Below are 13,501 nucleotides of genomic sequence, written 5' to 3' on the forward strand. Positions count from 1 at the left end.
TGGTCGACATGCCTGCAGAATTAGTGGCGTCAAGTTACCACAGAGGGTACCGTCCGTGTCCTTCAAAATAAAAGCATGCAATAATTTCAAATATTGACTTACAGAAGGTGGTCCAGTGTGCACTGTGTGTCCAAGATAATGGATTCTGAGATAATACATATTGGGATTTTGAGTACAAAATTGAATAGAGCTGGTCTTTTGTATAATTTAATGTGCAGCTTTAAAATGTCAGTGTGCAAATAGCTTCTTCTTTTCCAAATGTTTGACATTAAACGTTTTAGGCCAGGAAAATACAAATCATAACAAAGTAAGCTTGCTTAAATTTAGCAGCTCATTGCACTCAACATATTACATTTCAGCAATTTTCCAGAATTAATTTGACTAATTTGTATTTATAATTGTTTTGTTATTGTGTATTTTATTTTTCGTTTGTATGTATTGCATTGGCTGATTTTTATTGTTTTATCTATTGAACTGTTTTTTTAACTGTGTTTGAATTTAGTGTTAAAGTTGTCTCTTTAAGCATTGTTATTGCAGTAATATGCATATAATGTGTAACTGATACTCTGGTTTATTTATTTAACTTTGAATATATAGGGTGGGATGTAAGCCTGTTTCTATTTTTACAATATTTAAATTTGTAATATATGAGCATATTGGTACAAAAAAAACGTATGTATGGTTAAACATCTGCGTTACTTAAGTAGTAAAAAGTTGGGGTAAAAATCAAAACTGGGCCAGTTAGTTAGACTTTTATTTTTAAAGGATTCACCGGACGTTGTGTTTTAACTGTCGCTGTCTGGACTGCAGCTTTAAGGCGCTGTGAAGCTGCCGGAGATATTGTCTGGATTCAATTGGTACTCTACTGGTCAGACAGCAGCAGGATGAGCAACGCAGGTATGATCCGACACACACGACACAACGCAACACAACATTACACGGGTCACCAAACTGACCACAACACCACACAGCTGCTGCTGTAAAAAAAAAAAAGAGAGAGAGAAAGAAACGTACCATGCACTCTTAACCTATAGTATAGGTTTTAAATTAGTTTAAGATGTAAAATAAAATGAGGTCCAGATAATAGTAAAACTGAGTATCAGCCGTCATTTGAGTAGAGGTTAGCTCCTTTCCTCTTTTTCCTTTCCTACATCTTTCCTTTCCTATCCCCTTCTTCTCATCCTTATCTTTCCTAATCCCTCCTCTCCTTAGGCTAGCTGTTTCCCCCTGTTTCCAGTCTTTGTGCTAAGCTTAACTAGCTCCAGTTTAATATTTAACGTACAGATACGAGAGTGGTATCTATCTTCTCTCTGCAAGATGATGCGTTTCCCAAAAGGCCATCCATTCGTTTAATGGCATTGCACACTTTTGCCCCACCTACATTGGACTGTTTCCCATTTATTCCAGCAGTGTATCCTCTTCCCACCGCCTCTGGGGCTAACACGTTTGGCAACATGCCCGGCTATGAAGGCATGGGGGCAGGAGGTAAGAGGAATCCAACCCATAAAGTTGTTCAAATTACATTCAAGATGTTGCAACTGTACTTAAAGTATGTCATTGCGGCAGGCGGTTTCCTGCCCCCTCCAATGCCTTTGGAGCCTGTAGCCCCGCCCCAAACCGGCCCTAATCCTGAGGAATGGACGTAAGACTTGACATCACCTTTCTCACCAGCCAATCACGTGACGCTCAGCCTGACCTCTGGCTACGTAGAGAAAAAAAAAGGCTGCGTTCAGAGAATACGTGAATTAAAACTCGTGATGTGATTGTTTGTTTGTCGCAGCATCCCCACTCTGTCGGAGGATATGGCTCATGAGGCGTTCAGGAGCTGTGTGTCCTCTCACTGCTGCTGGAGTAAAGACCCTGTGAACCACGGAGTCATCACCAACATGGAGCCGTTCAACACCTACAGGGTGACGTTCACACACACACACACACACACACACACACACACACTCCTTATGATGCTGTTAACTGGTCGTTTACTGGTCGTTTACATTATTGCTGTTTCTCTTTTATATTTACACCACTGTTGTCTCTGTCAGCTGAAATGTTCTCAGCACTGCACACACATGTAGCGTCTCTTGTTGAAGTGTGTGTGTTCCTGCTCTGTAGTATCGACTGGAGACGTTCACTGAGGCCAGGAAAACTGAGCCGGCCGAAAAACCGTATGAAGGTAAACAAATGTTATTTAACTCAAGTGTGGTGACTTTATTGGTACCCTTTACATAATGTTTTCCAGGAAGTTAAGCTGCCAGTTTCATGCAGTCTTTAAGATTTAAACCAAGTCTGAACCTTTAAAACAGCCCTTTGTTTGTGTGAATTAGATTTTTTTTCTTGCAATAAAAAGGTTCCCTTCAATAACCGGATCTCACACCCTGGTTGTCGGAGTGTCCTATAGTCCCTACTATAGATCAAAAACTTCAAAACACTGACTCCTACATTTCCCATAATGCAGCTGGATGGTGTCTTATATTAGACCTTCTCAGCCTGTTATACACACCCACCTCTTGTAGACTTCACACCTGCTTTGTAGTGCAAGTTTTCTGTTATACATCGTAAGTGTCCCAGCCCAAACTGAGATAACTCTCATGACATCACTGAGGTAGCAGGCATTTCTTTTGATTGACAGTTCGGTGTGACGTCTCTTTTGTGTGACTGACAGGTGAGCAGGCGGACTTCTACACCCAGCCGGCGCCCCGGCCCTGGGAAGTCCCGGCCAAGACCCCCAGCCTCTTCACCGAGCACATAGAGAATATCCGAGTACCCTTCACCTCCTCCATCAAGGTGAAAGAACCTGCATTCTACCTTTTATAATTTACAAACATACAGCTGACGGCCAATGAGAGCGCAGGATTCTCTGAGTTTAGAGTATGAATATTTTTGAGGAGGTTGGAAAGGTCTTTGAGAAGGTTCCAGAGATTCAAGGGTTCGCTTTGAGGAGGTTCCAGGGGTCCTTGAGAAGATTAAAATGGTGCTTGACGAGGTTCCAGGGGTCCTTATAAAGGGTCCAGAAGTGCTTTAAGCTGGGCCTGGCTTGAAGAACTTACAGGAGTTCTTGAAAAGGGTCCTGAGGTGTTCCTGGAAGATGTTACAGTGGCCCTTGTGGGGGTTCTATGGTGCCTTTTAAAGAGCCTCACTAGAGTCTAGAATCACAGATTATCAGTTAAGATTTATCAATTTTTTTATTTTTTTTTGCCCAATGACGGCACAAAAAAAATTGCCTACCCCAGCTTTAACTCAAACTACATAAACCTAACAACAGCAATTAATTAAGATGATATAAAGTAAAATAAGGTATGAAATGAGATGGCTGGTAAAAGGTGGCGTTACCGGTGTTCTACTGCCAACCGACTGACGGAACCAGCAGCACCCAACAGTTGTCCTCCTGCCTTATGTAACGTTAAAGGCTACTCAAATAGAAATAGAAAATCCACGCGGGGTGTCTGTAAATCATACGAACCTGTGCCTGCCTATGTATTTATAGCGAACCTTTTCTCAAAATACTGCTCTTTCTGAGGTGAAATAACGTTACTCAATTAGAAATGTATAGAAAATAAATCGTGGTATCTGTAATATAGGCTTACAAAAATGTTGCCGAAATAGAACCAGCAGTATTTTAGGAGAAAGTCGCTGTGGTGTTGGCATTTCAAAACCGATGCAACATAGGAGCAGCAACTGAAGCGTGTGTCAAGTGAGGCGCGTCAATTATCACTTTGACTCCAACAGACACTGAGGTTATTTTTAACCGTGTGTGTATTTGTGTGTTTAGGAGTGCAACAGCTGCCACGCTTTGGGGACGATTAAGTGTGACGAGTGCAATGGAGATGGAACGGTAAGAAGTATCAGTCAATTCATCAATCAGTAATAATGAACTGCATAATAATTGCACTTCACAGATAAAGTTAGTCAGAGCTAATTTAACGTGGATTGACAGTGAAAATGTTAATATTATTCGTGTGTGTGTGTGTGTGTGTGTGTGTGTGTGTGTGTGTGTGTGTGTGTGTGTGTGTGTGTGTGTGTCTTTGTAGAAAGAATGCTGGTCGTGTAACGGCTCTGGGCGGAGAAACGAAGAGGCCTGCTCTAGCTGTGATGCTACAGGCAAGAAAAGGTCCTGAAGGGGGAGGGGCGGGGGGGGGGGGGGATTCCTGGTTCTCCAGGACCGTGACTCCCAACCTTTTTTTGGCGTGTGCTAAAAAAGGTTGTGAGCCACCGACCTCAAGGTTTAACGCTGCTACTTTCTCAGAAATGCAACGGAAGAGCAGCTGGTGTATCTGAAGTCAAGTAATACTTAATGTTCAGCTAGCTGGACCACGGCGCAAATGAATAGTTAACTCGTAGGTAACTAATTTGACAGACGATATTGATATTTTAATTATTTTATTGATTCAAAATTATAAAAAAATTTCCTATAATAGATCAGAAATGTGCCGATAGCAGCAGTCTTCACAGCGCGGTATAAAGAAATAATAGACTGTAAAATGCAGTGATTCACCAATCAGAATCGAATCAGAATCGACTCCATGTAACAATCAATAATTGCAGCTGCAATATGATTTCATGCCGCATGTGGAGGGAGCAGTTTTGATAGACACGGCGCTCCTTAAAAGACAGGAAAACGTCATACAGCTGTAACAGAAACATAAAACTCCCAAAAGTTTATTTTGATTTTCAATTAAAGGAATTGTTGAATAAATGACTCTAGGAGGAAGGAAATCAATCAAACAAGTGATTTGATAATTTGTAAAATGTTTAGCAGAATATGAAGATAATGAACTAGCTAACATTAAAAACAGCGGTATGGCCCTTTAAATCACACTGTACAGTGAGTACCCACTGGATCAGATCACAGTAGAACGTGAAACATGTATCATGTCTGACTGTGTGTGTGTGTGTGTGTGTGTGTGTGTGTGTGTGTGTGTGTGTGTGCGCGTGTGTAGGTGTACCAAGTGTGATGCTCGGGGAAACATGGAGTGTGAAACCTGTGACGGAAAAGGAAAAATGCTGTCTTACATCAAGCTCGAAGTGAAGTGGTGAGTAGGCTGCTGATACTACAGCTGTTACAGTGGTCCTTGAGGAGGCTCCTGGGATCTTTAAGGGCCTTTCAGTGGTCCTTGAGGAGGCTCCTGGGATCTTTAAGGACCTTTCAGTGGTCCTTGAGGAGGCTCCCTGAGTCCTTGAAGTTGTCCCTGTCATCTTGGAGAATGTTTCAGCGGTCCTGGAATGTATAACATTGGTCCTTAGCTTCCGGAGGTCACCTGGGGTTCCAGAGCTCCTCGAAGACGTACATGTGGTCTTTGAGGAGGTTCAAAGGGTTTCCAAGGTTCCTTTAGAAGGTTCTAATGGGCCTTGAAGAGGGTCCAAAAGTTATTGAAGATGATCCTTGAGGGTGATCACAAATCTGACCCTGTGACTCTGAGACTGATCGGCTGAAAGCAGCACACACTGAACCATTTTCTACACTATTTCTTCAAACAATAATGACATCAAGACAATTTTAATATGATTTAATGGTTAATATTCTTCAAACAGTGGCTTTATTGTAGTTTCATATCAAATGGATTCAGTGGACAGTGTTGTTGTCATGGATCACATCATTGACCTCTGGTGGCATAAAGACAAACTGCATGATGGGAATTTAAATTCATACAAATACGTCTGTACACTGTTTCCAATTTAAGTGTGTGTGTGTGTGTGTGTGTGTGTGTGTGTGTGTGTGTGTGTGTTTAGGTCTAACCATGTGGAGGACCACGTGGTGCAGCAGAACTCTGGTCTGACGATCGATCTTAAGTCAGTGAGCGGGAAGGAGCTGTTCAAGAACAGCCACATCCTGGTACACACACACACACACACACACACACACACACACACACACACACACACACACATACTAGAAAACTTCACTTAAATACTCAGGTGGTGGTAAACACTGCTCATCATTACCAATATAATTAAAAGAATATAATCCCTTTATTAAATATATGATTTTTACTGTGTCATTTTCTCCTTCAGTTAAGAGACACATTTATTTTATATAAAAGGGGAGTCATTAAATGTAGGCACTATTTATTTCAGGCGAGTTGCAGCACCTCCATTATACTATGCTGCAGGACTCTCCTCAGTTTGTTATGTTCCTTCAATGAAACGTTGTTTTTTTGGGGGTAGTTAAAGGACGTTGGTAATGTTAGCCATCCGTCTCCGGTCTGTCTCCTCTCAGCTCTACCCGCTGCTCGGGTTCCCAAACCCGGCCATCGCCGAGGCCTCTCAGCGCCTGATCACAGATCACCAAACCAAGTACGCCCAGACCTCCAGGATCCTGCAGCAGGTGAGTCAGTCAGACAGCTGCGTGACTGACGGATTCAAGAGAAACTCAAAGACAAGATAAGCAGCACTCTAGCTACCATTAAGGCTCCTTTTTTTTCTCTCTCTCTTTTGGTTGTTTTTTGTAAATGAAAGGGATTTTTGTAGCCTAACTAATACTTTTAAGTGCTTGTGGAGAAATGCATATATCAAGTCATAAAACATGGCTATGTCAGGATATAAAATTTTGATATAAGATTATTGTATATCACAGTTTTGCAGTTTTCACGATTAACCAGAATACTTATAGGCCTCTAGCTTATGTACTTAAATATTTATCATTATCATCGACTGTTTCCTTTTACTTTTAACCTCCTATCTAATATCTATTTTATAATGCTGTGAAAACATCTCTTTCAAACTGGATTTATTCAAGTTTTTCACCAAATCTACATTTTACAAGATTACATTTAAACACATCATCAACACAAACATTGTGCTGCCCTTTCGCTATCTGCTATTTGTTATTGACTTTGAATCTTGCTAGCATAACGTTAGCTTTCTGGCTCGTAGCTGAGCAGACTAGAAATATCTCGTATCTAAGGTGCGTCCTATTCACTGGGGCAGTGAACAACGTTTACATTGCATAAGAGATTGTTCCAGGTATCAGCAAACGCTCAGGGTTACCAGGGAAACAGAGGAAATGGACTGTGAAAAACTTAAGATCTGGGTTGCAAAGCGCAATTAAAATATAATGATCTCCTTACATATCTGTCAAAAATAATGAGGGCGAAGCAAGTGCTGCTTTTTTCATTTTTCCCATCCTGCTGGTCCGGGGGATTAAACCGTCGACCTCTCTGTCACAAGCTCGCTTCTCTTTGATGTAATAAATATGGTGTTTTGTATACAGTAGCCAGGGCAACCAGCCGCAATAAAAATAAAACCAGTTTATTAAAAAGTATAAGCACTAAAAGCAGATGTAATATGATACGTGAGAGCAGTCGAAGAGTCCGTTGAGGGTGAAGCTTTAGAAGCTGGTGTTTCTTTGAACACTGGACAGAGCTAGGCTAGCTGTTTCCCCCTGCCTCCAGTCTTGATGCTAAGCTAGGCTAAGCACATCCTGAAAGAGACAGAAATAGAATAAGTGTGTTTCCCAAAATGTTGAAACTATTCCTTTAACATTTCTCTCTCTCTCGCTCTCAGAGGCAGACGGTCGAGTTGATCCCAATCACTAAAGTGAACTACAAGTGGAAGGGCGACTCTCACCTCTACTTCGTCTACGGCAACGAGCACCAAGTCAGCGCCGACAATTACCCGGCAACCTGCTGCTGTGTCATCCAGTAGACACACACACACACACACACACACACACACACACACACACACACACAAAGTGACCTAAGCTGTTCTTCTGTTTCGTTTGTTTTTTATGCTTTACCCTCCCTCCAGGATAATTAGACGGAGAGTGGTCCCCACAAGTGACCGGTGCCCACTTTTGCAGATAAACGTGTATCTCAGGTGTACTTAAACAGAAACACGTTCTTTTTTTAATAAAAAATGAATTTATAATTTCTGAAAAAAAACTCAAACTTTCATTCTTTAACATTTTACACACTTAAGTTTCAGTTTTTGTAACAAATAACTTTCATAGTACTGGCATAAAAGTATTTGTAAGTAAACGACATTAACTGAACAATTCTGGAGTGACTCGATTTATCTGTTCCTCTTTTTCTTTCCAAAACTGTCCTCTGTTCCGACTCTACCTAATAGATAAATAAATGGTAATCAAGAATTACATTTTATCTAAATACATTTTTAATCTTTCGCATCAATAACTGAATATTTGATGTCTAAATTTAAGATAAAAAAATATCTATATTTATGGTTAAACGGATGGTTTTCTCCCATTATTGTCTCTATGTGGACCATCATGACAACATGACCACTTAACGGAGATATTTACAGTTACAAAACACCCACATAATGCTAGTAAGTGCCATTTGCACCATATGAAGTCACAGGACTTCTTATAGTTAACAGGCAAATTCAGTTTTAATTTTTTTTTCCAGTCAGCTGTATTGTTCATCCGTGAGGCTGAGACTCCTGACGCTGCTGGTTTCTGGACGGAACTGAACAGCAGCTAACAGAAACATCTGAAACAACAACACATAAAAAAAAAACAGAACAAAGCTATTTCCACATCAAGTCTGACACCAAGCTAGCGGTTACACATGTCATTCTACATCATCCAAAAACACTGAAGATACCTCTGCACAGCAGTGCTTCATGGGTGCTAGCTGTTAAGCTAAAAGAAATCTATAAGTTATAGCGAGTATGTCTTCAAACATGTTCTGTTTAAGGACGTTATGAGATCGAGTGTGAGAAAAACAGCATGATTTTGTTTCTGTGAAGGATTTCTGCTCATGAATTTAGCAGGATTTCGGTATGTGCAGCGGCTTTAATGCCTGAACTGTAAGTTGTGTGCAGACGCCTGTAAACTCCTCTGCATATCTTCACCTAGACGGGTGTTACGGGTGTCACTGTAGGTCGCAGACGACCCAAGGAACACACCACCTGTAGCCTCAACAACGAATTGCCTTTTAACGGCACTTATTCTGCAGTACAGCTGAGCTCCAGTAGAGGGCACTCTGGTGTTTTACACACTGCTGACTGCCTTCAGTACAACATGTGTAGCTGGGACAAATGGGACAAAGACACGTTTAGATCTGTAAGTTTTACTGTTTGTGTGTAAATGACCATATACATGTATATTAATTCATACGTTCCTTTATCACTGGTTCTGTTTCCCCTTGTGAGTCTGTGTGTGTCATCGTGGTAAAATGTGGTCATCGAGACAGTCACTGTAGCGGGAACTATGACACAGGCGGTTTCGACAGCTTGGGCGGGTCTTTATATTACCGTCTGTCTGTCTGTGGACAGGTCCTGAAACTTTACAGGTGTTTAGTTGAGATCAAAAAGAAGGTTGAATTTGAAGATGGCCGTGGTCCGATCAAGGGCGCCATATGGAGGAGGGGAGGAAGTAGGCGAGGGTTCATTGCCCCCCCCCCCCCCCCCCCTTACGACTTTACGCCCCCGGTCCGATTTGGCATCGCAGCTGTTGTGATCCCATCGCAAGATGGTCTCAAAAGCATTTATTCGTTTTTGACTCTAGGAATGTGGGATAAGTTCCCCAACTCTTCAACTAAATCACACACATTCTTTGATCTTCTTTTGATATCTAATGTAATACATTTTCACTTCCATTCACTGAGCCTCCCTGGAATCTGTTAGGAGCTCCCCACCTCCCACTTTGAAACACTCTGCCTTAAAACAATACTAACAACCATCTCTGCTACTAACCTCAGGGACCTGTTGGTGATGTTACCCTGTGATACTCGATAGATTATTAATCGCTTGTTACTGTTGAAGCTGAAAATAAACTCTGAGACTCACCTGTTTCTGTCACATCGCTTCTGTTTACAACTTCATATGTGGAAAACAGTATGGAGCCACAAAAATGTATCAGACAAGTCAAAAATATCACTAAATACATGAACAAATATTAGTTAATAAACCTTTTTACTTTTTCTTTAACCTCCATTCAGATAATAAAAAATAGCCAATAGCATTAACTGGTTTCCCTTTACCACCATTCATGTGAAAAATGCATTAAAACTGAATTAATTTGACTTTTATTACTACTATTTATCTTAAACTAGCTTTTTGTTATTTTTAACCCCTTCATATTCCATTCTGTGAACTTCCAAGAAGCATTAGCAGATGTTTTTACCGTTAGCTTGCCTGATAGTAAGAAGAGCATATAGTTAAAGTGGTTTAATCTGTTTTATTTTACTTAACTGATTGGTGGTGAAGTGGAAAAATATTAAAAAAATAAATAGATATTTGCTTTTTTTAAACCACCTGACTGTAAATAAAACATCAACACTGCGACCCCACTGGTCAAATAGCCACAGACACCCCAGGACCCCCTGTGGCTCAGCCCTGCTTTCCCTGAAACTACAACACTCTGCTTCACCCCCAGCTCTCTGCCGTTCCACGCAATTCAATTCACAAGTGAGGAGGCAAGAACAACTTTGCTTTTAACAGAACATAGCTTTGCTGCTTTTCAAAGAAAACCCTATAGGCCGGTCTTACATTTGCTGGACGAATAAAGACTTTGTTTTGTTTCTGGATCCTGAGGCAGAGAGCGGATAACTTCTATGTTCTCTCCCCGTTAACGTTGACTTCGCAGCCTGAGTTTAACAGAGAAACTCAGAAGTTCAGTGCCGTTGCTGATGTGAAAAACGTTCCCTCGCCAAAATTTGGAGAAATCATCCTCACCAATTTGATTGTGTTAATGAATGATTATGAACATTCACATCCTACTACATGCACGCACGCACGCACGCACACACACACACACACACACACACACACACACACACACACTCTCTCACACTTTAATAAACTCTGTTATACTTTAAAAAGCATGCTTTCTGTGATCACTTTTGTGCATGTGTATTGTGATTATAGCTGGATATTTAGTCTGTGCTCGAACTCAACCTTCACTGTTCACTCTGAGTGTGAAATAGTACTTTGACTATTGACAATGTGAGTGAAAACTAATTATGAAACAAAATTTCTAATTTGGTTATTGGTCCCTGTTCTCAGGGTGGTGCCCCGTTATTATTAATAATTGTTAATAATCTTACTGACATTAATCATTCTATTCATGTCAATAATTTAGTTTTCATATTTGCTGTTAACTCAAACATGCTCCTTTTCGTTCCCAACATTGCTATATTTTGAAACACAAGTGGCATACAGTATATGTACATGAATGTGCATGTTAGATTGGTAAGAGACATTCATTGACACACATATTTTATATGTATTTTAAAAATATGGCCTTACAAACACAACAGACCGGTTAGAAATATGTAAGCAGAAAATAAGATATGGAGATATACTGAAGTGACACTGTGAGTGTTAATGTTTGAAGGATAAGAGAAAATTCACCCTGATCTGAAATATCTCAGGAAGCTGACAACATTTTCAGAATGTCGAAGTGTTGGAGACTCGAGGAGGAAGCAGATATCGGCTGTCCGTGAAGGAGGAAGTGCAGAGGCTCCAGAAGAGACGTACTTTCATTTTTTGTTCGCATCTGTGTATGTTTCTATGCTCCATATGTTGTAGATTACACAATAGGTTTCATTTCTCAATACTGTTTTATTTGCAAATACATTTTATTTAGTTCGTTTTTTTGGAGACGACGTATGTAAGACATGTATTTTGTGTTGTTCAGGGTTGCTGTCTGAACATTAATTTAGCAGCAAACAACTTCATCTATGTAAAGACATAGTGGAGTAATACTACTGAGCAGAGAATGAAGTCACTCTCCCTCTGTGTGTGTTGTTATCTGAGCTTCTCTGTGCTTTGTTGAAATAGTCGGGCAAACGTGCGCGCACATGTTAGCGCATGTTAGCGTGCCCCATGTCAGCACTGTTGCCATTGTTTGCGCTGTTAGCGACGTTAGCTGCGGGCCGACTCAGCTGTCACAATGTTGTGAGCCGTGTGGAGGCAATAGATATGCTGTGAATTTAGAATTTAGCACCTTTTAAAGTATCAAAAGTAAAAGTAAACAATATGCAGAATGGCTCCTTTTAACAATGCTGCATTGTTATAGGATATGATGCTATTTTATTGTCTCTGGTGGTTTGTTTTATTTAACATACAGGAAATGTAGAGAATAAGGCTGAAAGGTGAACTGATTCTCATCTCTGTGTCTCTGTTATCGCTTCCCTTCCTGTCTCTGTGCGGTCTGACATTATGCAAATTTCACTATCGGATCACTCTGAGATGTCCTTTGTGTCTGCAGCCCATCCCAGAATGCACTGCAGCAACAGTTTGTTGGAGATAAACTATATCATGGTCCTCTTCTCTTATGGTCATTTTCTGCCTGTGTGTTGTTTCTCCTCCCTCTGGCTGCTGAAGGCGAGTGGGTGAGTCTCGTTTCCTGTCAGATAACGAAGACATGTGTCTCCACTGAGCTCTGAGGCTGTTAACGTCTTCACGTTTGTCAGATAAAGAACTACTTTTCATCCATCCTGCGCTTCACAAGAAGTCCAACATGTCCAACACAGAGACAAGTGGAGAGGACAACATCCAATTTAACCCTGCAAGAAATATTTTTTCATGTAATTCACTAACATAATCTTTTGTTTTTTATGATTTTAAATAAAAAGAATGTTGATCTGCTTGGAGAAATCTTTTCTTTTTATTTAACATTTCAAGTTTTCTGCCTTAAATTTGGCAGATGACAATGAAGACTGAAATATTGTATGGGATATTGTATCAGAGGGCAGCAGCTTTGCTGTAATAGTAGATCTGTGGAAGTGTACGCTGCTGCAACCCCAGCCAATGTTACCCAAGACTATACTTTACACAAGTAAAGTAGTTCTCATCCTCAAAGGCTTTTCTAACATTAAACGTGAAACATACTGTCAAACAGGATGACGTTCAAACAAAATAAAATTTAGATTTGTACTTATCATGCAATAATACATAACAAACTAAGGTTTTGCTTGGGGCTTGTTAGTTTTAGCTTTTGTCTTTTAGCACAATGTTCTGTTTGCTTTAGCTTCTTTCTTTTGGCTCAATGTTCTGTTTGCTTTAGCTTCTTTCTTTTGGCTCAATGTTCTGTTTGCTTTAGCTTTTGTCTTTTAGCACAATGGTCTGTTTGGAAATATAAAAAAATCAGCGAGAGACAGCATTTTCAACTAGCTGCTATTAAATTCAAATACAATTGTTGTATGTGTATTTGAATCATCCAGTTTAATATCAGTCTGCATCAATTTATGGTGGAAAGTCTTTATTTATGTTAAGGAAAACACTAAATTCAGGTGCCAGGTGACAATTAATAATATAATGGGACATAATGCAGTGAGGCTCTCAAGCATTCTGTATTGCTTTCAAATATTTATTCTCCTTCAGATCAACTTTTCTTATTTAATCTTATCTCTGCTGAGTCAACACACCCGTAGGCCTTTTTTTTTTTTTATCTATAAAGCTCTGGAATTCAATAGCTCTTATTTGTTTCAGCAAGTTTCAAGCTCATGTTTAAAACGTTCTTCACATTCCAAAAACATATCCCACATATCTGTGTTTTCTGGGAAGTCTGGACATAGTTTAAATATTTCTGAGG

General features: G+C 40.2%; 1 protein-coding gene across 1 annotated transcript; it reads left to right on the forward strand.

Moving 5' to 3' along the window:
• The first annotated feature begins 838 nt into the window (after positions 1-838).
• Positions 839-9,345, forward strand: LOC137880677 (protein SSUH2 homolog). Its single transcript, XM_068722176.1, has 12 exons — positions 839-897; positions 1,408-1,485; positions 1,567-1,642; positions 1,781-1,910; positions 2,113-2,173; positions 2,663-2,784; positions 3,770-3,832; positions 4,029-4,108; positions 4,938-5,030; positions 5,728-5,830; positions 6,215-6,322; positions 7,501-9,345. Exons 1-12 carry the CDS (start codon positions 885-887, stop codon positions 7,639-7,641), a joined length of 1,068 nt encoding a protein of 355 aa, XP_068578277.1. The 5' UTR covers positions 839-884; the 3' UTR covers positions 7,642-9,345.
• Positions 9,346-13,501: the final 4,156 nt, after the last annotated feature.

This window comes from Cebidichthys violaceus, unplaced genomic scaffold (assembly GCF_023349555.1).
Source record: "Cebidichthys violaceus isolate CVI_PGR_0920_01 unplaced genomic scaffold, fCebVio1.0.p SCAF_29, whole genome shotgun sequence".
NCBI lineage: Eukaryota > Metazoa > Chordata > Actinopteri > Perciformes > Stichaeidae > Cebidichthys > Cebidichthys violaceus.